The sequence below is a fragment of the Acinonyx jubatus genome, chromosome E2, assembly GCF_027475565.1.
Source record: "Acinonyx jubatus isolate Ajub_Pintada_27869175 chromosome E2, VMU_Ajub_asm_v1.0, whole genome shotgun sequence".
In the NCBI taxonomy this organism is placed as follows: Eukaryota; Metazoa; Chordata; class Mammalia; order Carnivora; family Felidae; genus Acinonyx; species Acinonyx jubatus.
The window spans coordinates 27,729,000-27,755,561 of record NC_069396.1 but is presented as its reverse complement, the minus strand read 5'-3'; the positions used below and the strand labels follow the sequence as shown (position 1 = coordinate 27,755,561).

General features: G+C 41.4%; 1 protein-coding gene across 4 annotated transcripts in view; it reads left to right on the top strand.

Moving 5' to 3' along the window:
• Positions 1-26,562, top strand: part of NUP93 (nucleoporin 93) — a 104,414-nt gene that overhangs the window by 42,823 nt on the left and 35,029 nt on the right. The window contains exons 1-2 of one of the 4 annotated variants that reach the window (XM_015070364.3): positions 10,665-11,211; positions 25,762-25,824. Coding sequence is in view for 1 of the 4 variants with exons in the window: in XM_015070361.3 (XP_014925847.1) it covers positions 25,762-25,824 (63 nt within the window). In the remaining 3 variants the exon portion in view is untranslated. Of the gene's footprint in view, positions 1-10,664; positions 11,212-12,809; positions 12,832-15,726; positions 15,791-25,761; positions 25,825-26,562 lie in introns of those variants that run through there. The other 3 variants (XM_053211411.1, XM_053211410.1, XM_015070361.3) reach the window with 3 other exon arrangements.

Here is a 26,562-nt window from a genome sequence, read left to right as displayed (position 1 = left end):
TTGAACACTCAGCCAACTGAGTCATCCAGGTGTCCCTTGTCCTGTGTCCTTATTATTGTGCCTTGTTCAGGAAGGCATGGGATGAGGGTAAATTGCAAGTTTGTTTTTTTGTTTGTTTGTTGTTTTTGCAAAGACACTAAGCTAGGTTTTTTGTCACTGGTCATTTCTTGATGTTTTGGTCTAATCTTTCCTTTCAGACCTTTCTTTAGCTGTTTCTTTGAAGTTGCATTTCTGTTTATTCCTTTCTGTGTGGAAGATTTGCAAGTTGACTAAATCAGTTGTAGAGACGAAAATGTTAGAAGAGTAATACCATAAACTGAATGGTGGCAGACCTCACTTTTCCCATCTGCGGTACACTTTGGAACAAAAACGATACTGATGTTTGTTGCTGCTGCTGAATAGTTTCCAAATGCCCTTTCTGTGAAGGGGCTCAGTCTCTTGAGACTTGTCATACTAGCTAGAGCCTATCAACCTTGTTTTTACTGTCTGAGTAGGTCTTTGGTGCCAAGCAACTGCCAAGTGGCCAACTGGAACGCATGTCATATTTGAAACTTCGGGTGGATTGGACTCTCAGAATTGAGAGCCCATTAGGTTTTCTGTTTTTGTTTTTGCCAGCTTTTGCTTTCTATTCTCCCTCCCTCCTGGTTTCTTTCCTCTTTAGGCTATCCTCCCTTCCATTGTTGTTGTCTGTTCTTTTTATCTTTTCTCCTGTCTTCCTTTCATTCTCACTTTGTTTCTGTCCTCTGCGTCCCACTTTCTCTGCTCCTCTCCCCCCGAACGTTTCAGACTGGCTGTCCTATCAGGAGCAGCTATTGCTAATGGGGCAGTGTACCTCCTTTTCCCCAAGCATCTATTAGCTGTGAAGTCGTGGCTGTTAGGATGGTTCCTGCAGCCTTGGAGCGTGTACGGCCACAGCTGTCTTGCAGTAGGGAGCGAGCCTGGGCCGGGTGAGAGCTGGGTGCTGTGTGAGCCTGGCCTTGCTGGCTGCCTCTACCTCACATCTCTCATTACTTCTGTTTTCAATTGCATTTGCAAACCCCCAAAGAAACGGAATTTAGTTTTATCCGTCTACTTAACTTGCTTGTATTTTGCTCTTTTAACAGAGCAAGGCTGATGTTCAAGTGCATTTCCTTATAGTTGGCCCTTTCCTATAGCCTCTGCTGATACTCTGCTTTTGTTTGTTTTATTTTTCGTGCCTGACTCAGTTTGATATTGAGGATATGTAAGAATTTTCTCTACGTAGCGAACTAAGGTTTTGGGTGAGGGTGTTACAACCTTTCATTCTTTTTGAGGATTGGTTTTACATTAAAGCCAGGTCCTAAGAAGAGGGAGTTATGGGGAAGAAAATGACCAAAGGAAGGAGAATATTTGAAATTCTTTCTCATGTTTCGGGAATTAAGTTATAAATTAATCTAGCTCCCAGTTTCATATGTGTTCTTCACCATTTGTTAACTATTCATCCAACTAGCTCGTTTCTTGGTGGGGGAGGAGGAGTGTTAGGGAATGGGGTTTATTTTGGAGCAGCAGACATATTGCAGAGCCCTTCAAGGCATCTAAGTTTTTCACTGGGGGTTAGGAAGGGAAAGGAGCTGCAAATCTCATCTCTGTTTTTGTATTAGCTTTCTGCCTCAGGTCGGTTTTAATTTCCTACTCCATTCCTCTCATGCCCTGAATGCCTTTGGCAAACAGAAAGCCTTTGTTGGTTATTCTAAAGGGTGGTGCCCAGACTAGCAGCATCAGCATCACCACAAATTAATTAGAAATGCAGATTCTCAAGCCCCACCCCAGACCTACTAAATCCAGATTTCTGGAGGTGAGGCCCAGAATCTGTTCAATAAGCCCTCCAGTTTGAGATGGACCAAATTAAGTGATGACAGAAGTCTAGTGTAGGTATATCCTGCTTCCCTGGCCATTTCTGCCAACTTTTAAACTTCATCCACCTGTGGACCAACCCTGAACTTGGAGCCTGCAAAGCAGTGTGTTTATCTTTTCAGTGTTTGAGTCCATCAAGAATTTGTAACCACCCCTGTTTGTATCTTTGTTTCATGAAGGACACAATGATCAATAAAATATATCTGAAAAACATATATATATTAAAAACTTATGACTTCTAATTGGTCATTGATTACTTTTTCACTGTGGAGGTATCGACTCTGAGACTGAGGCTGTAGCTCAAAATACACTGCCTAAAAAGCAGTCAGAGCCCAGAGGGGAATGAAGAAGAGAGGGAGACAGGAAAGGGAAGTGGAGGGATTAATAATCCCATCTTTGTTAATCATCATTATCCTCTCTGATCGCTGTGAGCGGATGTGCTGTTGCTTCTGCAGATGTTAATAATTCATGGATGGACTATGCCAAAGGGAGGCCTTAAATCTGGTCTCTCAGCAGATTAAATACACCGTCTGCCATCAGTAGGAGCCAGGAGAGATGAAAGATGGACTTGTTGTTTTTATTCATTAACCTGATTTTCTCTGCCTTTCTCTTCAGCTCCTCTCATCCTCATTTTGTTTACCTTTTCATTTGCTTCTCTATGTGCCCTCCTCCTGCATTAAGTGAGTCCTGGGGATCTTGGTTGGGTCTATTGTTAATGACATTAGATTTTACTTTTCCTTCCCTGCTAGTAACAACAGATGCCGTGAGAGAAAGCAGAGAGGCAGAATAAGTATTTCCTTGGAAATGTCTAAATCAGTCTGCATATTTGAAAAATGTATTAAAATGTGCAGCCTGTGTCTTAGAAATCATTTGAAATGGCTTCTCTTTGTTTTGGAGAGTAATTCTATTATATAGGCAGTTGAAGATACACATAACATTCTTACTCCACGTAGGTCTGGTGTCATTTCCCCATGTTATAGATGAGGAGACTGAGACACGAGGTGAATGACTTGTGTAGGGCTACCTAGAAGCCAGTTCTTAACTCCAAGACCAGTATGCTTTCCACTAGACTTAATTACCTCTTCCTTTTAGAAATCATATGTAGATAGCCTTGAGAGACATTTTATCAATATTTCACCATATTCATTTCGTTACTAAGGCTTAAACAGAAATTAATTAGATTAAGTTCGAATAATACATGGGTAGCCAGCTTCATAAGGAACACTTCCGATTAAACTCTAAATGTACATTTGCCAAGAAGCACCACAGTCAGAGAAGGTTGATGACAGTCTGCACTTGTGTAAACATTTCTGGAGCTTCTGATTAACAACCCTCAGCAATTTATAGGTTAATCAATAAATATATGATAAGCACTCAACCCTGTGCATGAAGCTTTGTTAAGCACCCTAGGTGGGTATGAGACAGTCCCTATCTTTAGTGGATTTTCAGTGTTTTAGGTTTGCCTGAGGGGATTTGCTTACCCGCAATGCCCCACTATCAACTTAAGCGTGCAAGATGGCAAAGTAGTAGAACTGGAAATGTTGAAGCCACCACGGTAGCTTGCTGGAGGACTTAGTGGTAGGAAGCATGTTAATAAAACTGGACCATTGTCTTTAAAATGACTTCCACCCATGTCACTGCTGGAAGGCTGGTGGAGAGAAGAATGGTATGGGAAAAGCAGATTTTAAAATCAGGCTAATTTTCATAAAAAATTTCAGAATTGCAGGTCCTTTGTGTTCCTGTTGTAGAGGTGAGAGGCGTGCAGCACAGAGATGAAAACCTGACCGGGTGTTTTATAAGGCATCATAAGTTCCTGGGGCCGAGACAGGGCCACCTGTCTCGCTTGCCTTTGTTGTCTGACCTGACCTGGAGCGGTGGGGGCCTCCTCTCCCCTCGGCCGCCCCTGTTGCCTCGCCGGCATCCTGTGGGGCATCTGCTTCACATTCATTCTGCTGCTATTCTCATAAGTTTTCCCCTGGTTATTTTTTGTTTATAATTTTCTTAAGGGTTGCATCCTTGAGTGTAATTTTATTATGTCTTAATGCCACATTTTGTTTATTGCGTTGAGGAATGCCATAGTCAACTTTTTAATAGGGTTAATGAAAAAATAGAATCCTGCCTACAATTTTCCTTCATAGAAAAATTTCAGGAACTGTATTTTATATGGCAGTGAATTTGAAACCCTGACCAGATAATGGAATGCAGGTTTTTCCTGTTTAAGTCATTGAGGATTGAATAATTTTAGTAATCCTTTTCTTTCTATTGAGGAGCCTTTTTTTTTTTAATCACTTTCTGATCTTATCAGTGTTTGCCAGCTAATAGTAGAAATAGAAAATATGTGCAGAAAAAAAATTACATGAAAGTTAAAGTTTTAGTGTCTCTTATTTAAAATTTTTTTTTTCAACGTTTATTTATTTTTTTTGGGACAGAGAGAGACAGAGCATGAACGGGGGAGGGGCAGAGAGAGAGGGAAACACAGAATCGGAAACAGGCTCCAGGCTCTGAGCCATCAGCCCAGAGCCTGATGCGGGGCTCGAACTCACGGACCGCGAGATCGTGACCTGGCTGAAGTCGGACGCTTAACCGACTGCGCCACCCAGGCGCCCCAAGTGTCTCTTATTTAAAATAATAGTAACAATATGATGAACCTTGCTTTAGTAAGCAAATCCAAACTCTGAATATCTGCATTTATAAAGGAAATCTTGGGGCGATATTTAGCTTTAGAATTCCTTCAAATAACAGCTTCCCTACTGAATTAAAAATAGAATTTGTTTAAAAGAATTCTATTTACAATCAACCTGGTAAGAAATAACATCTGTTGTGTAAAGTACATTGGTAACAAGAACTAGTAAGCTAGAAGCCCTTCTTTTGTATCCACCATTATCCCCATGTAATAACTTAAGATGCTGTGGAATCTGGGACTCAAGCACATACTCGAGCAGTTTTTCTTGGTACGGTGTCTCATAGTGCTGTGCAAAGAGTTCTGTAAACAAGAAACCCACATCCTGAACCCAGGACCTAGACCGGGTCGCTGTGTGACCTTGGCCAGAATCTGAGTTTCTCTGTCCCTTATTTTCTTAATGTGTGCCACAGGAAATAAATGAATTGCCCCTGAAAATTCATGGCTATGATTCTAATGAGTCTTCATATACTTTGGGTTATTTTATATATATATATATATATATATATATATATATATATATATACACATAACTATATATTTATATATATAAAATGTTAAGTTATATATATATAATTTTTTGATTGAGGTAGAACTTCTTCATAGTCTACTCGTTCTTGTCAAAATCACTTGCTTCCTCTATCTAAATACTGAGGCTGATAGATGCTGTGTGTGTGTGTGTGTGTGTGTGTGTGTGTGTGTGTGTGTGAGAGAGAGAGAGAGAGAGAGAGAGAGAGAGAGAGAGAGTGTGTGTGTGTGTGTGTGTGTATGTATGGGACAGACAGACAGTCACAGACTGATAGAAAGCTCTCCTCATTCTGAGTTTCTGAAATCTGGGACTGCAGTGAATTGCCCTGGAGGAATATTTAAGGAGAGATCCTTCCTCCTTCCACTTTAGCCTATTCCCATTAATGACTGCATTTACTGGGGAACTACTTCCTGAAAACGTGTTTGAAGTGGAAATCTTACTTCTGAAATTACGTTCACCCTGGTGTGTTAAGTTTGGGCCTGCTTCTACACCCTCCTCCCACCCTTTTTGGTTTATAGGCATACCAGAGGCAGAACTGTATTCTGGGGCAGCAGAAACTCCTTAGCTTCTCCGTGCAGAGGGAGCTTTCTTTTCCCTGTTTTTTCTTGACCCCTGGGCAGATGAGTTTGCATATGACCATCAGAACCTTAATTTGTTTTACTGCTAAATAATGACTTGCGGAAGTCAGCTGATTTCTATTGACTGCCTAAATCTAGGCCCTCACTTAAAACAATACTCAAGGTGAAATGTCATTGATAAAATTAGCAGATTGCTTTTTCATTCTCAGCTGATTTGTCAGGACAGATCAGCTGTGAATGCCACGCCACTGACTTTGGGCCAGGACCATCTCATCTTCCCTGAACCTCCTTGGCACTAGATAGATGCAACGGAGAAGGAAGCCGACTTTGGGAATTGAATACTGTTGGTCATGATGCTTAGTCACAGAGTAGAGTTCAGTGCCTCTGCACTTTGGCCAAGAACCACCTCAGCATCCATCTTACTACCTAAGGCTGCAGTGATCTCAGGGAGCTAAAGAGATTTGAAAGAACAAACAACAAGCAAAAGTAATATTTAGGTCCTCTTCAAGTAGTTGCCTGTATCTGCCTGGGTGGGGTCTAGTGAACACTAATACAAATCAGTGAAGTGGTTTTGTTGAGTGTCCACTACGGACAGCACTATGGTAGGCACCGATGTAATTAGAATAAACATAAATTCTGGATACTGTCCTCTGGAAGTTCATCCATCGTCTTCTACCTGGAAATTCAAGACTGACCAACATTTCTATAATAGGACCAAGCTGTCCAAGGCAGTGTAAAATGACAGACAGAATTGAATGGGAATGATAAGAGGTTCTCCATGGCTTGGGACTTCAGAGGAGAAGAGTGGGTAATGATGAATGAATTCTGGGGTATTGGGGAAGACCCCCACCCCGGAACAGACAGGATTTGAATGGGCCTTTGAAAGATTACATGGGCATACCTTGCAGGAAGTGAAAGAGGATATGAGAATAATAGCCTGACCAAAGTCAGGGAGGTGAGAACAGAAGTTATGTGCTAAGAAATGAAATCTGTCAGGGAGGGGGTATCAGATGTGGAAGGAGTGACTGCCAAGCAGTGGAGTGTAGGCAGCACATGCTGTTGAAAGTTTTGGAGCAGGTAAATGTCAAGAAGAAGGGGAGGGGGGTGTGGAGACCCATGGAAGTTGGATTGGCCAGTGGAAAGGATACCTGCTGAGGTGGTGTTCAGAGACAATTGTAATAATCCAGGCATGGTGATGACACCAGGACCAGGTGGGTTGGTGAGAAAACGCAGAGGAAAAGATGTGTGAGAGATGCTTGGAATAAAACATCTGCCACACTTGGTGCCTGATGGGCTTAAGAAGGATGTTCAGAAATAACTTGAAGTTTGTAATGAGGAGAAGGATTGGTGCTGTCGGTCGAGGCAGAGAAGTTAGGAAGATTAACTGGTTGAGTGTTGAGATTTCATTTCAGCTTTTGATGTTCTGGCAAGACATCCCATAGAAATGCCCCTGAAACATTTAGAGATAGGATAAGAAGCACTGTTCAGAAAATAGCTCCAGACAGAATTTTCCAGAGCCTCTGGTCTAGAGGTAAGAATTGTGGCAGTAAAAATGAATGTATGGGAGGGGGAATATTTAGCACGGGGCAAGGGAACAAGGTCTCAGTGAGGAGAGAGGAGCCAGGAGGAGGTTGGTGATGGAGGGGAAGGGAAGCGGGATCCAGCTATGCCTTAGAAGGCTAGGGGGTAGGGCACAGTAATTGCCCAACCTCACATGGCCTCTCATTCCTAACTCTTAAAAGCACTTACCCACCAGTGATATTACATTATCTTCCCAGCAGCCCAGTGAACCTGGCAGAAGGTAGAACAGAGCTCACCAGGGATCTGTCAAAGTCTGATTTCTGCATAAAGCCCTGCATATTGTCATGGTACTTTAGAGCTTTACAGTGGTTCACCTGAACGTGGTAATTTCACCTGGCGATTATTATTATAATTCTACCTGAACCACAGAATTTCAATGGCTTGCCTTTTCTGTTCAATAATCTTATTTATTAATGATAACAGGTAGAAAAAAAAGAAGGAATACTAATGCCACACCTTCAACAATGTCTCATCCTTGCTGGATTTCAAGTGTAGGCCTAAGGAAATTGGCCCCCTTTTCTTCCTACTCAGAAATCTTTCAAACCATTTAACTATATGAAGGTCAGAGAGACTTCAGCATCTGGATGCCGTAAGTTGGATAAAGTGTTCCTACTTTTTTTCGGAAAAATCTTTGTCCTATACCTGTTGTTTGCTGAGAAGTTCTTTCATGGACTGATTGGTAGGATCTGTAGAAAGATGGATATAGAAATAACAAACTTGAAGCTTTTCTATCAAAGAGTCTCATTATAATGAATTCTAAGGAACTGTGTAAAGGCGTGCTTTGTTGGATTTTGCATAGAATACTGTTTGAGAATCCAAGCCCTCACCTGAAATTCGGAGATCTTTCAAATACACAGAGACCTAAATCCACTTTGTGGCAGTAAGCTCCATCTGTCTTTACACTTTTGGGCGTCTAGATTTTTTATGTAGTGTGTATCTGGTGTACAACTAGCTGTTGTAGTTGGGGATGGTGTGGTGCACAGAGGGTTTTGAAATGTGTCGATCCCTTTGGTCGGAAGGATCAGACATGATCTCCATTTGTATAAACAAGCCCATTTTTATCCCTTATATTAATAAATGCTGGGTTCATTAGTTGTCTACCCTTTTTATTCTAGTTTTTGGTGCTTGGGTCTATATAAACCAAAACAAAAATAAATAATAGACTACCAAATAAACATTTAGGAATTGATCACTTTATGTTCAGCTAGTGATAAAACAAGTAGAGAAGTGCCTCCTTTGTAAGGTGGCTGCTTTTCAGTGTTTTTATGATCTCCACGTACGTATTCAGGCCCCTGGGGTCTGAAGCAGGTTAGTTAACGCTTCTCTGTACCCTCTGCTCCAGGGTCCTTTGCAATCAGAATATTTCGCAACTCATCTGGTTTCCTAGATTGGAGGAAGACAGAATCCGAGCTTGTTTACAATTTATTCTAGCGTAAAGAAATATCCTGTTAATTTATTTGTTGGCCGTACTGTCGGAGAAAAATGTCTTAATAGTGACTCAGTGAGGAGGGTTTTTTTAGTAATGAAAGTGGGTTTTCTCACTCTCCTGTAGTGAACTTCAGATGTCTCCCTTGGGAATAGGTTTTAACCATCAGTAAAATGGTTTGACTTAACCACACGGGGGTTTGGGGGTTCTTTTTCTTTTCTTGCCCCTTCTGTCCCCAGGCAGAGACTCCTATTGCATACCGACTGGACTCCAATGCAGTATTTATTTGATCAGAAACAAAAGAGTTTGCTTCTTGCACCAGTTCAGAGAGAGGTCCCCCAGGATTGTCTTTTGTTCGGTAATTGGAGCATAAGCTGAGCCTGGTTAATTTCAAAGCTACCCCCAACACACGTTCCCTTCCCCCCTCCTCCCTTCCTTGTGTGGTTTCTGAGCTGCTAGTGGTACCTTGTATTGGGTCTGGAACAACAACAACAAAAGCTTGAATTGTTCAATGTTAGCTACAACTGCTGTGATACCTGCTATGGCACCTAATAGCACTGTTGGTGCAGTTAATTTTAAGTTAGGGGAAGGAACAAAACTAGAATGCTCTTCCGCTTTACAGTGCTTGTTAACGCATGCACCTCCAAATTATGCACTTGGTGCTATCACAGTGAATAAAACAAAGGAAATCACGAGTTGATTTTTATGTTAGTAGCAGAAGTTCTTTCATCGTTATGCACTGTTCAGACCCCAGTGTGTTCCTATGTTCATTCTTTTTCGGTCATGTTTTTTATAAAGGCAGAAATGTCTGCAACATCTCAACTCGGAGCATTTAATTGGCTAAAGTTCTGATGTAAGAAGTATAAGTTAATTATATTAATTGTTTGTCTTTTAAAGCAACAAAGTCTAACTTGGTTCTGCTTCTTTAAATACCAAAATGATGACTGTAGATGAATAAGAAGCCCAGGTAGCTAAATTCTAAATGCTAAGTAGCCAAGTTAATATTTGTATAAAAATATATTACAAAATTGGCAAATACCATGTGTCATTCTGGTTCTGCAGTATAGGTGTTGGTTTTGCAATCAACAGATTGCAATTGTAGGGTTTGTGGTTTTTGGTTTTGAAGATGGAAGGGTATTTCTCTCGATTTTTTTTTTTCCTGCAATCTGCACCATGATAATGATGGTCCACTACCTGACTAGCCTGACTTTAATCATCTGATGCATGGTTCTTCGTGCAGTTTGATATTTGCTTTTTCACAGGCTTTCTTGAAATTGCACAGTTCTTTGCTGCATTGAGTTTCTTTTAGTGACAATGAAAAGCATATGTTAGTATTTTAATGTAGTCTTTGATTTTCAGGTTATACATTGAAACACAGAAGAAAAAAAAATCCTGTCTGAGGAGCTCTTTTAAAAACCATTACGGTAGAATGGGAATATTCATTACTTACACATCATATATTTTTCCCTAAATGTTGTACGAAGAAGTGACAGTTGAGCCGAGCATATGTTAATAAAAGGTCTGCATTTTCCTGTGTCACTGACAGTTTCATTGGCTGTATATTCCTGAAACGCAAAATAGCCTCAGTTCTGTTCAAAGCTATAATTAATCTGAATAGTTATTTAAACAGTATTGAAATCTTTTAACTACTGAGAGGCCAAACATTTAAGATGGTGAATGTACTGTTCTGTTTGAAGGATGGTGCAGTTGATGAGGGCACGGCGATCTGAGATGCTTGTGTATGTTGGATCTACACATCCTGTAGGCTAAAATGGCAGAATCTGTCTGCTGCTGTATAAAATCTTTTAACTACCATTTATTTTAGCATCATGGCATGTGCAAATTCCTGCTGCTCAGTTAAGGGACCAGCTTCACAACTGGTGTTACAATCTGTGTCCACAGCATTGCATCACAATGCAGCAAATGCATTTTCCACATTAACCAAACATGACAGCTGAAGCGATTATTAACCATGCAAGATGTCGGAAGTCATCAAAAATTCACATCAGAGTAATTGCAGTGGCTTGGGTCGAAAAAGAAAAAGTATCATAGCATTCCTTGCCTACATGTTGTCTCTCCCCCTCTTAAATCTTAACTTGGTACAGTCCGTTAACAATAAAATACCCTTCTGTAACCTATAAACTGTTACTCCCATCAGTTTGTGCTTTCAAACTGATAGCTGACTTCTCTGAATTTGTGTGGAGCAGCACGAAAGATGACGCTGTGCCCCTGGGGCTGCAGGACACCCTTTTTAAGGGGACCCTGCAGTCTCATTGTCTAATTGGACTCTTTAATGCTTCAGTCATATCACATTTGCAGGGTGTTCTCTTTTCCTTTTTCTTCTTTCTCTCCTCTCTCCATCTCTCTCCTCTCTCCCTTCCTCTTCCTCCCCCCCCCCCAAACACCCCCTGATTTCTGGCTGTCTGGAGTGGGAAAAACTTGAGCACTGGTTCCAACGGAGCTCATCCCACATAGAAGGTATGGAAGAGCTGCAGTGACCAACAGCATCGACTGGTCTGTAACTCCTAAAATTTGAGAGCTGCAGGTAGGATTACCTATGTTTTGTAAAGAAATTAAGATAAATGCACCCTAGTAAATAGAGTGATAGCATGTTGTTGCAGTACCTTTGAAAGATGAGATCTTGGCTTGTTTAAAATTTCAAGGTAAATTCAGAAGATTTAACTCATTTGATAGAAAAAGTACTTGATTCTCCTGAGAATTGTTCAGATTTGTGCCTTGTCATTCTAATATTTTTCTTAAAAAAATCCATTGGGTGGGGCAGAGAGGTATTTGCTTAAAGATTTAAATAGTTGGTTATTTTGGATTTTTCAGACTTCATCTTTAAGTAATAAGTAGTATGGACTTTGTAAGGTTTTTTAAAAAAGATGCATGTGAAGTGTAGAATTCTTATATGAGGTAAAATATTAAAATAGAATTTCCTTTTGATAAAACCAGATCCTTTGGGATTGTAGGTGACTGTGTGTGTGTGTGTGTGTGTGTGTGTGTGTGTGTGTGTATTATGCCTTAATCATTTATATTTTGTTATAGGGAGGAAGTAATATTGGAAGTATTTGGGATTATCTCACAGGAAATGCTTTAGCATAAAGCTTTAAATAAGAATTAAATAATAACATCAAAGATATGGGTTTTTAAGTATTATCAGGTAGGCGATTTAAATTAAGGTAGTTACTTTTTCTTTCTTAAATTCATCCTCAAAAGAGTACGAGTCCTTTAAGTATATTTCACATTTTTGGTGTAGAGAATGTGATTTCAGTACATGAGATGAAAACTTCTTAAGTCATGTAAGCATTATCTGGAGGGTAATAAAATTATAAATGTTGCCTATAACACTTTTAATACCTTGATTAATATCAGAGTTGAAAATGCTTTTAATCAGCATTAAAAAGCAGCTTGCTTGTTGCCTTCCCTTACAAACAACAGAAAAAGACAGTGATGTATAGCTTTTTATCCCAAGGAATGTATTTGTATCATGGGACCTGTAGGGTCTAGACTTCTTTCTGCAGCAGGGACTTGGAAATTGCTCACCTAGTTGAGAGATTAAGCTCTCTTCAGAGGTGGGGGACTTTCTGTACTCTTAACAATAGGAAGATTTGAGGAGCTGTCAAGTGGGGAATGGAGGAGAGCTGCTCAGGGAAGGGAGAGGAACTGAGAATTTTGCTCATCTCAGCATTGGAGATCTGGATTTGCCCACGACTAAGATTCCTTTAAAACTCTGACCCAGTGCAGCATTGCAAAGAATTGATTTGTGAGATGAGACAATGAGCTGTGGTTTGCATTTTGTAAAGATGGAGGAAACCTCTAACACTGACCCTGTATGGGAGATGACTCAATTATCCGTGCCTTGGTACAATTGCAAATTATTTTCCTTTGTCTGAAGTGGGTGGATGCCAGCGCCTTCATCAGAGCTCCTTAATTTAATGTATGGAAAATGTCTCAGCCACCATTTTTAACAATTAGCTGTATCATGGTTGAGGTGAGCTGCATTCTGAAGGCAGCTGCAGGGCCATTTCATTTACATTTGGCTCTGTGGCACAAGAGCTTTGTGACTGTAAAACTCAGAAAATGAATTTGCATACTGCATAGAAGAGTTCTCTAAGAGGGTGGAGAATATTCTCAGAAAGAAAATGGAATCCTTTTGTCTACAGTAAGTATTTCTCATATACTCATATAGCGGGGAGAGATTGAAAATTTGTCTTTGGTTGAAAGGGCAAAATAGACTTTTAAATGAATGCTGCAAATATTAAAGGTGTAACAGAGGTTCTTGGGTGTATTTTTTTTATGTGTATGTCAGAAACCAAGTGTAAGATATATATACATGTGTATGCATATATATGTTTGGAATATAGGGTCTATGAATGATTTTAACACATGTTTTCAATTCATTATTTGGTAATTTAAGTTAATGAGAGGTATGAATCTATCACTAGTCAAAAGGTGAAAATGACACTTGGGATAAAAAAAAATCTAAATATGCTATATTTAAGAGTTCAGGCATCTTTTCACGGTCTTTTACAAAGAGTTTGTTTTTCAATCCTGAAGAAAATTGCTGGATTTTAATTTAGTTTTTGTTTTGTTTTGTTTTTAGAAGAAAACCCTTCCATGTTAATGATCTGTAGTAGCTGATTGAAATATATAAGAAAAAGTGTTTTAACAAAACAAGATTTTGTCCTAAAAGATCAATAGATTGAGACTTTCACTCTCTTTAATGGGGATAATTCTTAGTGTCTTCTGTTTAATTAATAGTTGTGACTTCAAAGCTACTTGTGGAAAACTCTTGTTGGTCATTGTAAGCTTAGAGATCTTGATTCTTAAAATTAATTGGATTTGACTGGCTTATTCCTTTGTTCCTTTATGCTGTTCCTAAGAGAAGTAAGTGGATTTTAACTTCGACTTCTGTGTTTATTTTTTTAAAGGCACTTAACCCTGAAGAATGTATAGTAAGTGTATTTTACAGTAAACTGTACCATGAAGAATTTGCTCAAAATGCTTTAGTAGCTGTTTCAGGAGTTGAATCTTCACAGAACTGAGTATCCGAGAATCCTTTTAACTTGATACCAAATTTATAAAGCCAGCTGTTCCTGCAAGTCCTACTGCTCTAGCTGTTATTCATCCTACTCACTGAATGCTGGTTTTCTCTAATTGATAGATGTTTTTGAAACTAAGGGAGAGGAGGATTTTCACATCAGTCTTTTCATTGAAATAGGAAGGCTCACTTTCCTGAGCCCTGTTCAGAATCCTACAAAGATTCCATAAATCTTACATAAATCTCAGGGTTGCAGCATAAGAGCCTAGATCTCTGTATAATTTTTGTAACCCTGGGAAGGACATTTAATATATTAATTGTTTAGATGTGTGGTAGAATGCAAAGGGATTCCTTCCCCTTGATTTTTACAAGGCTTGCACTCAGAAATAAAAGAGTTCTGGGGCAGCAAACTAGAACTCCCATTTTAACTGCAGCTTTGCTTGCATAAAATGGTTGGTTGGATGGCTTGACGGGTGTCACAAAGCCTCCCATTGAAATTTTTAAAGTGAAACTTGGTTGAAGATTCTGATCTTATTTTCTTTCTCTGGCTTTATGTAAATCACATACAAGGTACTCTGGGGAGATAGCAGAGACCCAGTTGCTTTCCGGGTCTTTGCCTCTACCATGGTCTACTCAAGTTTGGCTCCTGGGAAGAGGCTCTCCTTTCTCATACTTATAGGGGGTTCCCAAGTCTCTTCAATCTAGAAGCTCTTCGGTTTTCTCATGCAGTTTTAGCCTAGCTGCTAATAAAGAGTCAGAGGCTCGCTCTTTTTGCTACAAAAAAAAATATTCATATCAAACCTTTGACTGCTCTGGCAGTGCCATAATGTAGATAAGCAAGCATGTCGGTCAGCCCGCTAGAAACATTCCGTGGCACTAAGATGGCAGTGAGGAAGGAGTAAAATGGCGTCACCACGAACACTGTATAAGAGGTGGAGCGCATGAGTTATTTTTCTTTAATCAAGTTTGAGGACACCTCTAGTAGCACTGCTTTGCCAATTTACAGTTATTTTTTTATTCTGTTAGAAGATGGAAATTTTGAGATTTTCCTGAAGTAAAAGACTTAATTAGCATTTATATCTAAATAGCTTCCAGTTGTTCCTTTTAAGAAATTGGTGACAGATATGGATAAAATACATTTTTAAATATTTTATATTAGTGCTTTTGAAACTCCTTGCTTTGTGTTTTCTTCTTTCTTTAAAAAAAAACGTAGAAACATAACTTCTTCCAGTAGAGGATGGATTTTAGAAAACAGGACAGTATGAGTCTCCTTTATGACAAGATGAAGCCAGCATTCCTATGAAAAGATGTTATTTGTTTTTGAGTCTGTTTTCATTCTAGCTCTGTGTGGGCTTTGGTTATTTTATATATAAAATATATGTTGCCACCTTCAAAACCCAAGTTCATTTCTTTGTGGTTCAAGGTATGGATTATTTTGGAAGTGAACTGTAGTCATGGTAGTAGGACAATGCTAATTTCTTACCTGTTCCCATGTCTCATGGAGTTGGAATTTCGGGAGCCGGCCTCAGAGTTTATGAAGTATTATCAGCTCATCTTGCAGTTAGATAAAGTACGGTTTACAGTAGTTAAATAACTTTCTCAAGGTCATCCATCTGGAAAGCAGTTGATTTGCCCTAACTTCAGGCCACCTAACTCCTTATCTTTGCTGTGCTGTGTATGCTACTGTCTACATCTGATTGCCTGTCTTTCTCTTTGTGGGCTCACTGGTGACTGGTGGCCCTAATGGATTGAGCTTTCGGCAAAACCTATATTTACTTCAGCTGCTTAACTCGTGGAGATGTTCCTACTCGTCTTGCCAGAAATGACTTAATTGAACTGTGCCTGGAGTCTTCCCGGGCCTGTGTTGATAGGCATTTATAAATTTATCATTTATAAATGAACATTGAAAAATAAGACATTCTGCAAGTTGAGCTTTTAGGTCCATTATGTTGTCTCAGCTCAGAGGAGGAAGTGCTCATCTCCTGGGATAGTCATGAGCGTCACGTCCGTCTGCCCCGAGCTTCGATGGAGCCGGGCATTCTGACGGCCCCTCCCAGCAGATCATTCCTCCAGCTGTAAGGTATGAGGGATCCCATAGTGCAGGCTTGTCCCTTTTCCTAGTAAGGATGGGCTGGGCGAAAGGTCAGTTTCAGGCTGTTTGTATTCGTAAAGTGGTCTTGCTCTCTCTCCTGTTGTTTGTATTTGCCACTCCAGCTAAGCAGTGTTTTCTGTTTCCTGTACCCATGGTGATTAATGGTGAATGGTGTATCCTGTGGTATTCCCTCAACACTGACAGGGTGAAGTCAAAACGTTTCCAAGCTTGAGGTTTTAGAGAGTGCAATCCCAACGACTGTTAGCAGGGCAGAAGCGTACCGTGGCAAATTCCATGCGAGATAACGGAAGTTAGAAAAGTCTCTGGCTCGTTTTAGTGGACTCCAGACAAATGTTTGAAAAAGAATTTCTGAATAAGAAGAGACTGCAGCAAAACCGAAGCTCCCTTTTCTGTGACGGCCATGATGATCCGTCCCATAGGCATAGGCAGTGCTGCATAGTGGGAGGGGCTGTGATTTCCGACTGCAGTGTGAGTGACTGACACCGTGTGCCAGTAGGGAGTTAATATGACACGTGGTTCTCAAACATGGCCTTCCCCAGCGGCGCGCCTTTTGCTTGCTAAGTAGAACTGGATCTTGAGCGCTGTGGAAACGGCCTGGCATGGCCTGGCCAAACTCACTAGGTTCCCACCTCACTGGCTTGGAGACACACCCTCCGCTGTCAACTCTCACAGCCCCCAAATCTTGCTTTTGTTTCCTGTTTCCAAAGGGAAAAGACACTAGATAGCAAAGCAGGGGATCTGTGGCTTGTTTTTTTAATACAATATGAGGTTGTTTTAGTGAGTTCTTTTAGAGTGGGTTTGGGGGATGGTGGGGGCAGCGGTGGCCACGATAAAGGCCATTATTGGAGCATTCCCATTTTATACCGCAGTGCGTTTTGAGTACCCAAGGTTCTTTGAATGTGGACTGATCCATCTCCAAGATGGAAATCAGTTCCTCAAAGACATATTAAAACATTTTTATCATCCCTTAATGCATATCCTCCTTTTCTTACCTTCCTGTCACGTCAGGTGGCTGTGGGATTAATATTTTTTCAATCTGTTCATACCCTTGAGTGAGGAGAGGGTTCTGGTGCTGGTTTTTAAAGCCAGACATACTTTGCCACACTGTTACATACCATTTGCAAAACTACATTGAAGTTTTCTTTTCAGAATCCCCCCTGTTCTTATGTCCCCAAAGGTTAGCCCTAGCAAGTGCACTAGTTTTTTTTGGTGATGGTAGGGAGGGAGGTGCGCAGGGAGATAAAATGTTCAGAGTTGCTGACCTTGCTTTCTCCCATGGGGCCACCTCAACGGTCTGAGAACAGTTGGCTGGCTGCCCTCCCTCCATCTCTGTCTTGGCTTCTACTGTTCCTGTTCTTCCCTGCCCCACTTCTAGTAGTGGAGAGAGAAGAGGATGGCCAGCAGAGGCCCAGCCACTGCAGCATGGCACTTCCTGCCGCATCATGGCCTCTTTCACTAGGACACAGGCTCTGGCTTGTTTTTCGTGAAGTGGTAAGGTTATCAGCACTGAGCAAGCCACATCATCTCCCCAGACCTCTTGTGACCAGCAGGGGAAACTCATTTATGCAACCCTGAAAGGTTACTGCAGGGCTTTGCTGGATTTGGGAGGCGGGGAGCGGTGTTCTGCCGAAAACATTTTTTCTTCCCTAGTGCCTAAATCGCCCTCGTTTATGATCCTACTTATTTATATTGTGCCCTTACTACTTGATCCCCCTCTGCACGTGGCCCCCAGTGACTGAGCTGAACAGATTGCTTTCCTTTCCTGGATGGCCAGAGGTAGGTAACGTAACAGGACTGCCCTGGGCTCCCTGCAAGGGCACAGCTGGGTTTGCAGCAGTAGCACAAGCGATTTAAATGGCCCTCACAGGGGGGACAGCCCTTACTTAACCTCAGCCTTACTTTGCAAGGACAGTAACTCAAAGTGCTGATAAGCAGCCCTTGCTTCATGACTTGGTGTAGAAATAGGAAGAGGCATCTAGTAGTTATGTGCCTACATTGTGTTGACAAGGGAGGTGTGCTGTGCCCTCCTGCACCCCTCACTACCGCACACAGGAATGGCATGTCCCTGTTCTCAAAAACCTTCCCTTCTGGGTCATGGTGAGTCCCGCCTCTTACATTGTCTTTCTTTACTCAGTACTGAAAATCTTGGAACTTGGGCTTTTGTTGTATGGTAATTACTTTCCCTTCTCTTTCTCTTCTTCATTCTGCTGTGGGCTGGAGAAGATAATAGGAAGGGGTCCACAAAAGGCAGTAGGTGGACTCGTGTGAGTGGCTCTCTCAAAGGCCTGTGGCTTTTCCAGACGGCACAGACAGGTGAGATGGAATTTCATCACGCCTGGATTGGCATGCCCTTGAAGAGACCAGGCATGCCAGCCCCCTTAAGTCAGTGCTGCCCGGAAGGCCCTAGGCAGATCCAGAAGGAGGCACTGCTCAGAGCTGTGTGTTCTTAGGTTTAGAATCTCCTTGGACACATTGAGTTAGATTTAACCTGTGAGAATTTGTAGACCATTCTTTAAACCAATTTGAATTATGGGAGCGACTGATTTGTTTTGCCTTAATGGACCCAAATCTGTCACCTAATTGCGTGGTCCTTTGTTTAGCCCAGTAGTAGAAACCAGGTACAAAATGGGACCCTGAAGCCTGACAGTGACAGATGGCCTGGTGCCCATGCGGCGCCATGTTACAGCGACAGGGTTTGCCACCTGTGGCTCCAGAGCTGCCTGCAGGCCTATGGATCTGCTGAGCTGGCAAATGGTGGGACTCACAGCCACTCTTGCAGGGTCTGCTGCCACCTGCTGAATGAGAGTGGCTAGACTTTTGCATAAAAGCACAGTGAAAGATCCTACAACAGCATTAAAAACATGGTACAGTTGGTGATGTCAGCTGCCAGCTTAGCACTGCTTTTTGCAGGGGGATTTTTTTTTTTTAACACTTATTTTTGAGCAAGACAGAGCGTGAGTGGGGAAGGGGCGGAGGGGGTGGGGGTGGACACAATCTGAAGCAGGCTCCAGGCTCCGAGCTGTCAGCACAGAGCCGGACGCAGGGCTCGAACTCACAGACTGCGAGATCATGACCTGAACCAAAGTCGGACACCCAACCGACTGAGCCACCCAGGTGCCCTGCAGGGGGATTTTTTAAAGACCTCTATCTATGCATCTGCTTTTTAAAATATGATGCGGTCCGTGAAGAACAGTTTAAAGTATTAAGTTTTGTAGAAAACAAGCTATGGGATTGACTCTAAATACCCGAGTTGCAGGATAAAGCCTGGATTTGCTATTCATATCGTATTCCTTGCAAAAGAAGATTTCACTGTCTCTTAGGTGTTTTAGGCTGACATTTTATGTATTCTTACTCTATTGCGTTAAATATTTCTCTGATGAAATAACCAAACATGCTATAAGACCATATGAAATCCCCCCGAATTTTAAAAATGTTTAAATTTAAAAATTTCTCTGTTCATCTTTTAGGCTTTATCAGTAATGAACATCTCTTTGCACCTGCAAATTCCTCGAGGCGTTCTCCGTGGGCACCACAAGGGAGCTAATGAAAAGCGTGTCCACGCCATCTGATAGGCCCAGCGGCTCTGAGCACTGGCAGGGTTTCCGTTGTGCCCATCTGAAAACAGCATCTTGCTTTGTCCTTCCTCACTTTCTCCTCAAGTAGCAGTTTTACTTTTGTAGAAAATTCACCCAAGAGAAGGTTTCGGAAGAGGTCATTTGTTCAGAAACTGGGAAGATGGGAAATTTAGGAGAGGTTAAGGGAATAGGTATTTTACTCAGAATGAGCAGAAGCAGGATAATGCGTATAACTCACACTCCTGTCTTTTTAGAAATCAGACACTTCTCCATTTCACTATCTAAAGGTAACGGCTACTTGCCGTGCTTATTGGAATTCTGGTTTCCATCTTGGAACAGACCCTCTTGAGGATTCCGTCTGGTAAGCTTATTTTTTGATCTGCTTAGTTTTCTTTTCCTTGTTTCATTACCTTCTTAGCTGTTGCTTATATCTTGGCAATGTTTTTTTAATCCACAGTGACCATTGTCAACTGTCACTGCTTGCTTGTGTTATTATTTTGATTTGGAATATTGGTTACAGATCTATTAATTTGTACATTGTATGTATTAAATGAGAGAAGATACAAGGCTTTTACAGCACTCACTATGTGTTTCAGTCAGATACCTTCTCGTAGGCAGTCTGGCCTGCTGTGGGGGCTTCACTTTGAATTTTTGACAGAGTAGATTGCAGTTGACAGTTGATCTTTTGAAGGGGAAGAGACACAGAATGGTCTTTTGTGTTTTGCAGGGGAAGGACCATGTAAAATACGCTTTTGTCATATCGTTGTATCTTTTTTGTTTAATTTTCTAACGACCAGGAAATCTGTGTTCAGAGTCTTCATTTCAAACTGTTTACGTAACTGTCCGGCAGAGCACTTCTTCCTTGTAGACGGGAAGCACTTTTCGCCATCTTACTTTCCTAGCTAAAATGGACACCGGAATTCTTCTCCCAGAGACCCTTATTTCTCACAGTTCTCACTTTTGGGAAGCAAATAAGCTAAGAGAATTTGGCCATTTGACAAAAACATCCCTGTGCCCACTCCCGTCTTCTGCAGTAGGAGTTAGCTGCCACTTGTATTCTGAGACCCAGTCTGCCTGGTGACTAAAAATAAGGCCGTTTCATGCCTGTCTTTCCCAACGTGCGCCATTTCAAAGCTCGTTTGGCTGTCAGGTACCTGAGATGTAACCACACGTTTTTTAGGAGAGTTGGCTTAGCTTGCGGTTATGTTCTGGGTGGTTCTTGGTTAGTACAGGTGTCCTTTGCTTTTCAAAAGTTTGTGTTATGCCACTTTGCTTTTATAAAAGACCTACATTAGTACCTGTGTGCTAACCAAGAGGAATTCAAAGAGGACTTTTGTTTTTATGAAAAAGGTGAAAAGCAAAAATAGCCTTCAGCATCTGTTTTGTAGCAAGCAGTTAGAGAGGCAGCGTGCACCGGGCAGTGGCGGCGAAAGCAGCATCACCAGACTCCTTCCCTGGGAGCCACACCAGCATCGCGGCCTCGGCCTCAGCCGTCAGAGCTCTTTGAACTGTGTCTGTGAGCATCTGTGCTTTCTTTTGATTTATTTTGTGCATCCATTAACAAGATGTGCCTCAAGGTATCAGAGAAGCCTAAGAGAGTTTATTTTTGGGGTCTGGGAAAACTCGGAATTTTTTGCACAGGTGTTAATGGTAATTGCTTCTTCGCTTTCTTTTTAACTTACGAAAGGGTTCAAAGGTATGTTCTACTTTCAAATAGCAGGAGAAACCTTTATACGTTACAGGGCAGCCCACTTCCTCTGTTAAAGATGGAACACGTGGCTGGAGATCTTGGACAGCTGTACAGTGTGTATTGTTCCACAGCAATAAACAGTAATGATATTTTGAGACGTCATAGAGTTGACATCTAGAGCAATGATTTCCAGCTTTTTGTCTGTGATCCTTAGAAGCATTATATTTTACACCATGACCCACTTCATACATATAAATGCTTGCAACTATATAATTGAAAGAAAACTTTCACAAAACAGTGTTTACGTATACCACATATCTCTGTTGCATTTTATTTCATTAAAAAAAATGCTAATCGATTTCATGACCCATTTACCAGTTCTGACCCACATTTTGAAAAACACCATTCTCAAGGAATGCCACAAACTTGATATTTATTTGTTGTCTCATTCTTCCCCTCACTGTGTGACATAAGGGGAAGAAATGAATAAATATTGAGTCATAAAATATGTTTATTCTACCTTGATTTGCTGTGATAGAGACAGTATGGTAGGATGGAAAAAGGTAGAAAAGGGGTCAGAAAATTTGGTTTCTAAGTCTAGGCTTTGCTACTAAGGAACTAGGTGATCTAAATAATATGGAACCATAACATTGTAGGGTTGATAGAAGCTCTAGAAACCATCTCGTTTGGCCCTTTCAGCGTTTAAACCTATATTAATTGAGGACATGCATTAAAGTATGATCCAGTTAGGCAGCCCTGAGAGATAGCTTAGCATTGGGTTAAAAGCAAGGACTAGACCCAGATATGTGTAACGCACACCTAGCATGGCATCATCCCCATAGCCATGAAAGGGTTCGCCCTTACTTGTACTGGTATAACAGAATTCTCTGAGCCTTCAACTCATCATTTGTAAAGGGGAACTAATAGGGGACAAAGAAAACAAACTAAAGATACTTTGCTTCCCTCTTGGACTCCCACCTGTTTAGAAAGAAAAGGAAGTTTTCTTTATTTTCTCGATTTAGAAGAAAATAAAATGTAGAATAAATAGAAGTACTATTCCCTAAGTATCTCGGTAACATTTGGTCTCTTGAGAACTGTGTTTAAATTTTGCCTCTTCCTTATCCTTGTTGGGGTCCCGTGGTCCAGTTAGTTAAATGCTCAGATTCTGTTTCTTACCTGTAAAATGGGGAAGGGGTGGATGGGGGCGGGGGGAGTGATCATGCCTGTTTTTTCATATTGTTAAAAGATTAGCCATAATGTCTTTGAATTGCTTAGAGCAGCGTCTGGCCCTTAGTTGCTTGCTGAATGGGAGCTATTATATGTTACAGAAAGCTTGAAACCAAAACGCATTCAAGGAGCCAGTTAGAAGAGGGTCAGTTTCCAGGACTCTGGCAGTGAGGAGCAGTATACAGATGGGGAAGTCAGGAGTAGTTATCTTACTTAGCAGGCCAGTAGATGTTTGTGGAGTGTTCTTTTACTGAGTGGGCCGGCAATAGACCGGTTAGATGGGAAACACTGAGCAATTAAAAAGTGCTTGTTGGCAAGAAGAGGGGACGTTAGGGATGTGGTGCTCTGAGGGTCACAGCTAAATGACTGGCATCTTAGTGGGAGGTGACCAGGGTCTTCTTTGTAACAGGGAGCCCCACCCGATGAGAAAAGGCACCTTCAGTTCACTCTTCATGCCCTCAGTCCTGCAGAAAGCCCATTCTCTGATGAGCTCTAAAGGCATGTCTCTGGGATGCTAGGTGTTAGAGGTGCCTCACAGAAGGAATTGGAAGGAAAGGAAACATGTGGAAAAGGGAAGTCAGGGGAGAGATCTGTGCGAAACTTGGGCTGAGGCAGGTATTTTTCTGCCCGACTAGTTCTTTAATTTGTTATTTTCCCTTGAGGTGTGTGTTCTTTAAAGGAAAGTAACTGCCACTAGATGGCACACGGATCCCGGCACTATTCCCACTGCATAAATTATTATTCTTTTAAAGATTCTTTTCAAAAGATAGGTCACCAGTGTGTTGTTTTTGAAAATAAAATATGATATGTAGCCTTTTTTTAGTGTTTCATTTTAGAGAGGAATAAAGGATTAAAAATTGAAATTCAAAAGCTATGTATCTTGGGGGTCTAGTTTGCGCTATAGAAGAAAGCTCAGTTGTTGACGTATGTAATGGCTCATGGTCTTTGTTCATAGGAAGATGATGTCTAAAATGTGATGCTCATGCACAAGTGGTTGATTTACTTATCAGTGAGACTTTTGGAATGTAGGTTTATAATGAGTATTTTCAAGAGGAGCATAATCTGCCCCTAAAGCAACATCTGTTTTTCTTTCTTTCATTACTACTTGACATTTTATCTCTTAGAAAATTTGGAATTGTGTTTCTTACAGAAAATTATGTTGCTTTTAAACAAATGTATCTGATTATTGCTTTGCATCTGTGTTTTAAGAGAGTATGTGTGTGTGTGTGTGTGTGTACACGTACCTGGGTTAAATGTAGACGTGGCTACATTGAAGGAATTGGATGGATGGGCTGGTCACTGGAAAGAGCAGAGGAAGTCCAGAGGGAGCACGGGGTGCTGGGCACAGCCCCTCCCACCCCAACTAAAAAGAAAAAAAAATGACACCAGGCCTGGTTAGGCAGTGGTTGTCACCCCCCTACCCCAGAGGTGGCTTGTGTGGACAGTCCACCTCCCAGAGCAGCAGCCGGGAAGAGGTGCAGCAAAGCACAGTCTATCCCTACTCTTTGTTTGCAAGCAGCATTCAGTGACAATTCCATAGCTTTGTTTATAAACTGTGATACTAAAACCTTTAGCTTTAGCCAGTAAAGACTGCTTGTGAAAGGGAAATTACAGTAAAGGTTTGTTGAGTTGATTCATTTGCTGGGAAGGGTATAAGGATCTGTTAAAATCCTCCCCATCATCTCGTGTCTGGTTTCCCATCATCTCACATCTGGCCAGAGGCAGGGATGTGGTGATAAGCTGCCTCCTTCTGAATGCACCACACAGGATCCTAACTTTATGTGCTCTGGTTTAGTGGGGCCACTGCATTAGCAAACAAGTGACGATGCCTTTCCCCACCCCACCCCACTCCACCCCACCCCACCACCAAATAGCAGTGTAGGTATTTGGAGCAGCCTTCATGTTGTGCTCTCAGCTGCCACAGGGACTGCCCAGAGCAGCCTGTGAGGGGAGCATTTCCTGGGCTCCTGGCCATTACCCTTGTTCATTCCAATGTATTGCCAGATTGGGGTGTGACAGGTGTGGGAGAATCATGGGCGACTACGTAAGAGATCAGGGAAACCTAGTACATTAGTAATATTTTATTTAAATTTATATGCCCAACTATGGTACCTCTCTCCCCACCCCCCTGCCCGCACTGTTTCCCCCCCCCCCCCCATAAGAATCAGCAACTTCATATCTGGGACTGCTTGAATAACATATATTAAAATGTTATAGTTGTTAAAATATAATAGGTGACCAAAAATTAACCATGGGAGCCTGGGTGGCTCAGTAGGTTAAGCGTCTGACTCTTGATTTTGGCACATGATTTCGTGGTTCGTGAGTTCGAGCTCCGCATTGGGCTCCATGCTGACAGTGCAGGGCCTGCTTGGGATTCTCTCTCCTTCTCTCTCTGCCCCTCCCAAGCTTGTGTCCGCTTTCTCTCTCTCAAAATAAATAAATAAACTTAAAAAAAAATTAACCATACAGTAAATTTTTTAAAACTCAAATAATGGTTTTTTAAATGTAGCATATCTTAAAATCTTTAGCTTAATTCTACTCTGTATTATGTTCCCTCAGAGAGTTCATATTTTTGGGCATTTCTCTCTTTGATGTCACCAACAAATCTAAATCTAATTGATTCCAATAATAAAGCTACATGTATTAAACCTTGAGTCAAGCACTTGATTGCATTATCTCATTTAATATTCATTTTACATATGAGTAAACTAATAGAGAGTTTGGGTGACTTTGCACAATTCATGCCATCAGTAAATGGAGGCACCATGATTTGAAACTAGGTCTGCATTGTGTTACTGTGTGGTTGTGTTTTGTAGGCATTTAGCCCCGTGCATATTTAACCAGACTTGTGGACTGTCTTCTGTTCCTCCCACTCATATTAAACAAGCAGCTGATATCATCGGACCTGAGATAGGGAGTACACATGGCAAAACCCCAGAAGAAATGTGTAGATTTTGGGGGGAGGGTATCCCAGCCATTGACGAATACGTGGAAAACACCTGGATGAATGAATGGTGATGCTTCTACTGCGGTAGGAAGAAACTGGAGAATGCATTGAAAGCAATAGAGAAATCTAGACCAAGAAGCACTGTGAGTGGCCGCATAGGTAAAGCTATACCTGTAATGTGGGCCGTTCGGAAATACTGAAGAGCAGTCTTGACTGTTCATTCACATTTGATATGTTTACAGGACGTGGACTCATGCTGCTGTTCCATGGGGACTTTACTTTCTAACGGCCATCATGTGCTTCCCAGAATGAAAGGAACTAGGAAACATCTGGAAAAACCATCTGTTCTGATGGTTTTGAGTTAAGAAATTTCTGTCAGGGTGAAGGTGGACAGGATAGTACATATCCTTATAGTTATTTTTTCCCCCTACAGTATACTTTTTTGATTACTTGAAGGTTAATTTTAACCTCAGTTGTGTCATTTTTCCCCCTTTCCTAGGGTTTCCTGAAGAATGAGAAGGATAATGCCCTGCTGTCCGCCATTGAAGAGTCTCGGAAGAGGGTAAGAAACAGCCCTAGCTGAACTGTGAGGGCATAGTGTATACCTGCAGTACAGATTCTGGAAGCTGGAGCCTGTGTCCTAGACCCAGCTCTCCTACTTAGTTAATTCACCAGAGGGAGTTCTAGGGAGTTGGAGGAAGATACGATGCTTGTATCTGTGTGTGTATTTAGTAACTGAAATGCATCTGAAACATAGATTCGCCAGTTAATTATTAAATTAATCCTGAAGTGGAAGGGTCAGACAATTCATTATTGCAGTATAAGTGGTATTTTGATTTCTACTGAATCAGCAGTTCAGAAAAGCAGGTATGACCATCAATAATTTTCCTTTGTTTCTTTTCCTTTTTTTTTTATCATACAGTTTGACTTTCTGTGTTACCTTTTATATTAACAATTTCCCCAAGCTCTTAAAAAAAAAAAAGGCTTGGAGCTTGGTGCTCCAAAGGATGATAACTAAGTCAGTGAGAGCGGCAATACTTTGCATCAGGCATTCCCTCAAGATACTCCAAGATTGTTTACTAACATGTGTTATCTCCATTTTTTTCTGACAAGAATTAAAAGAACAAAACCTCTCCAAAACATCCCATTATGGAGTGAGAGATTTTTTAGGCCACTGGAGTCCTTTACGGAGGGAGGAGGAAGGTTAGCAGTCATGTGAACTTGGTTCTAAAAATGCAGCTCTTCCCCGGAAGGAGGCTGGAAGGGTTCATGCCAGTCTGCCAACGGTGGCTGTCTTGGC